At 70.4% G+C, this 1,275-nt stretch overlaps 1 protein-coding gene across 1 annotated transcript; it reads left to right on the top strand.

Moving 5' to 3' along the window:
* Nucleotides 1–206: 206 nt before the first annotated feature.
* Nucleotides 207–958, top strand: EMIHUDRAFT_125146 (hypothetical protein; the record flags this gene model as incomplete). Its single annotated transcript, XM_005759026.1, has 3 exons — nt 207–550; nt 669–731; nt 802–958. The coding sequence occupies 3 exons, from the start codon at nt 207–209 to the stop codon at nt 956–958; spliced, it is 564 nt and encodes a 187-aa protein (XP_005759083.1).
* Between the last annotated feature and the right edge of the window lie 317 nt (nt 959–1,275).

Raw genomic sequence — 1,275 nt, 5'->3', positions numbered from 1 at the left:
GGGCGGGAACATGCGGTCACGACCAGGACAGTCCGGCCTCCGGGAACGTGTCGCGCGCCGGCGACGATTGCGGCGTGGTCGTTTTGAAGCGAAGATGGCACGACCACCACCCTGCTTCGCAGACCGGGCAAGGAGGGGGCTGCTCCCGTTCCGCGAGGAACAGGAGGTCTGGAGTGCAGCCGAGCGAAAGGTGTTTTTCTTCATTCATGGAGCCAACCGCGCTGCTCGACGCCGCCCGCCAGGCCGCGCCGGCGCACCTGCAGCGTCCCGAGTCTGGCCTGTCGGTCCGCCACGCCGCCGCCGCCACCCGCCCCGGCTACTGCGTCCTCGAGGTGGGCATCGCCGGCGCCTTCTCCGCCGCGATAGAGGTGGCGGTGGCGCCCGAGGGCTCTGCGGGCTGGCTGCCGCGGCGCGTGGTGGTGGGCCCGCACGAGGACGGGGCCGCGTGCCCCGCGTACCTGCCGCACCCGCGGACGCACCTCTTCCGCGCCCTCTCCGCCCACGCCGGCTCCCTCCTCGTGCATCTCGACGCTCTGCCGCCGGCGGAGCGGTGAGCGGGCGGCGCTCTCTCTCCGTCCACGTCCACTCCTCAGCACCTCCTGCGACCTGCCCGCGGCTCGCCACGTCCCCTAGCGGCCCTCGCGCTGACGCCTCCTCGGCGGTGGCAGGCTACCGCGGCTCATCCGATGGCTCTGCTCTCTGGACGGCCTGTGGACCGAGCGTTGCGCGATGTGCGGCCAGCGACCTGGCGAGCCGGCAACACACCGCGGCGCCTCCTCACACCACGAGCGGCGCGAATAGGTGCGACCGGCTGCTCGCGCCGGCCGGGCCGAGCAGCACGCGCCTGCTGCCGCCCACCGTCCGCACGCCGCAGCTGCAGGCGTACCATCCGGGCTGCTTTGCCGCGAGCCGTGGGTCGGCCTGCTGGGAGGCGGAGTGGGTGGCGCTGAGGGAGTGATGCGGCGCACAGTCATCACGGGCCTCGTGCCAGCGGCTCTCCTCGGCACCAGAGCGCTCCATCCTTACGCCAGAGCCTGTCCTGGGGCGGGGCCCTACGCCCTCACAATCATACGCATAAAACCCCCCGGACTCAATCGATTGTACTGCGGTGGTGTGAGTGAATGCACCACATGAGCAACAAAAGCTGACGAGCCACGAGGCCTGGGTCGTCAGTACGTGTAGCGTGTAGTCTGTAGAGAGCGGTCGTAAATCACACGGCCGCAAAGTGGCGAGAACATCGAGTACGTGGCCGGGCTGCGGTCTGCAGCTGCGCAG

The sequence above is a fragment of the Emiliania huxleyi genome (genome assembly GCF_000372725.1).
Source record: "Emiliania huxleyi CCMP1516 unplaced genomic scaffold EMIHUscaffold_8225, whole genome shotgun sequence".
In the NCBI taxonomy this organism is placed as follows: Eukaryota; Haptophyta; order Isochrysidales; family Noelaerhabdaceae; genus Emiliania; species Emiliania huxleyi.
Note: the sequence above shows the minus strand (reverse complement) of the source record. Positions and strands in the feature narration are given on the sequence as shown.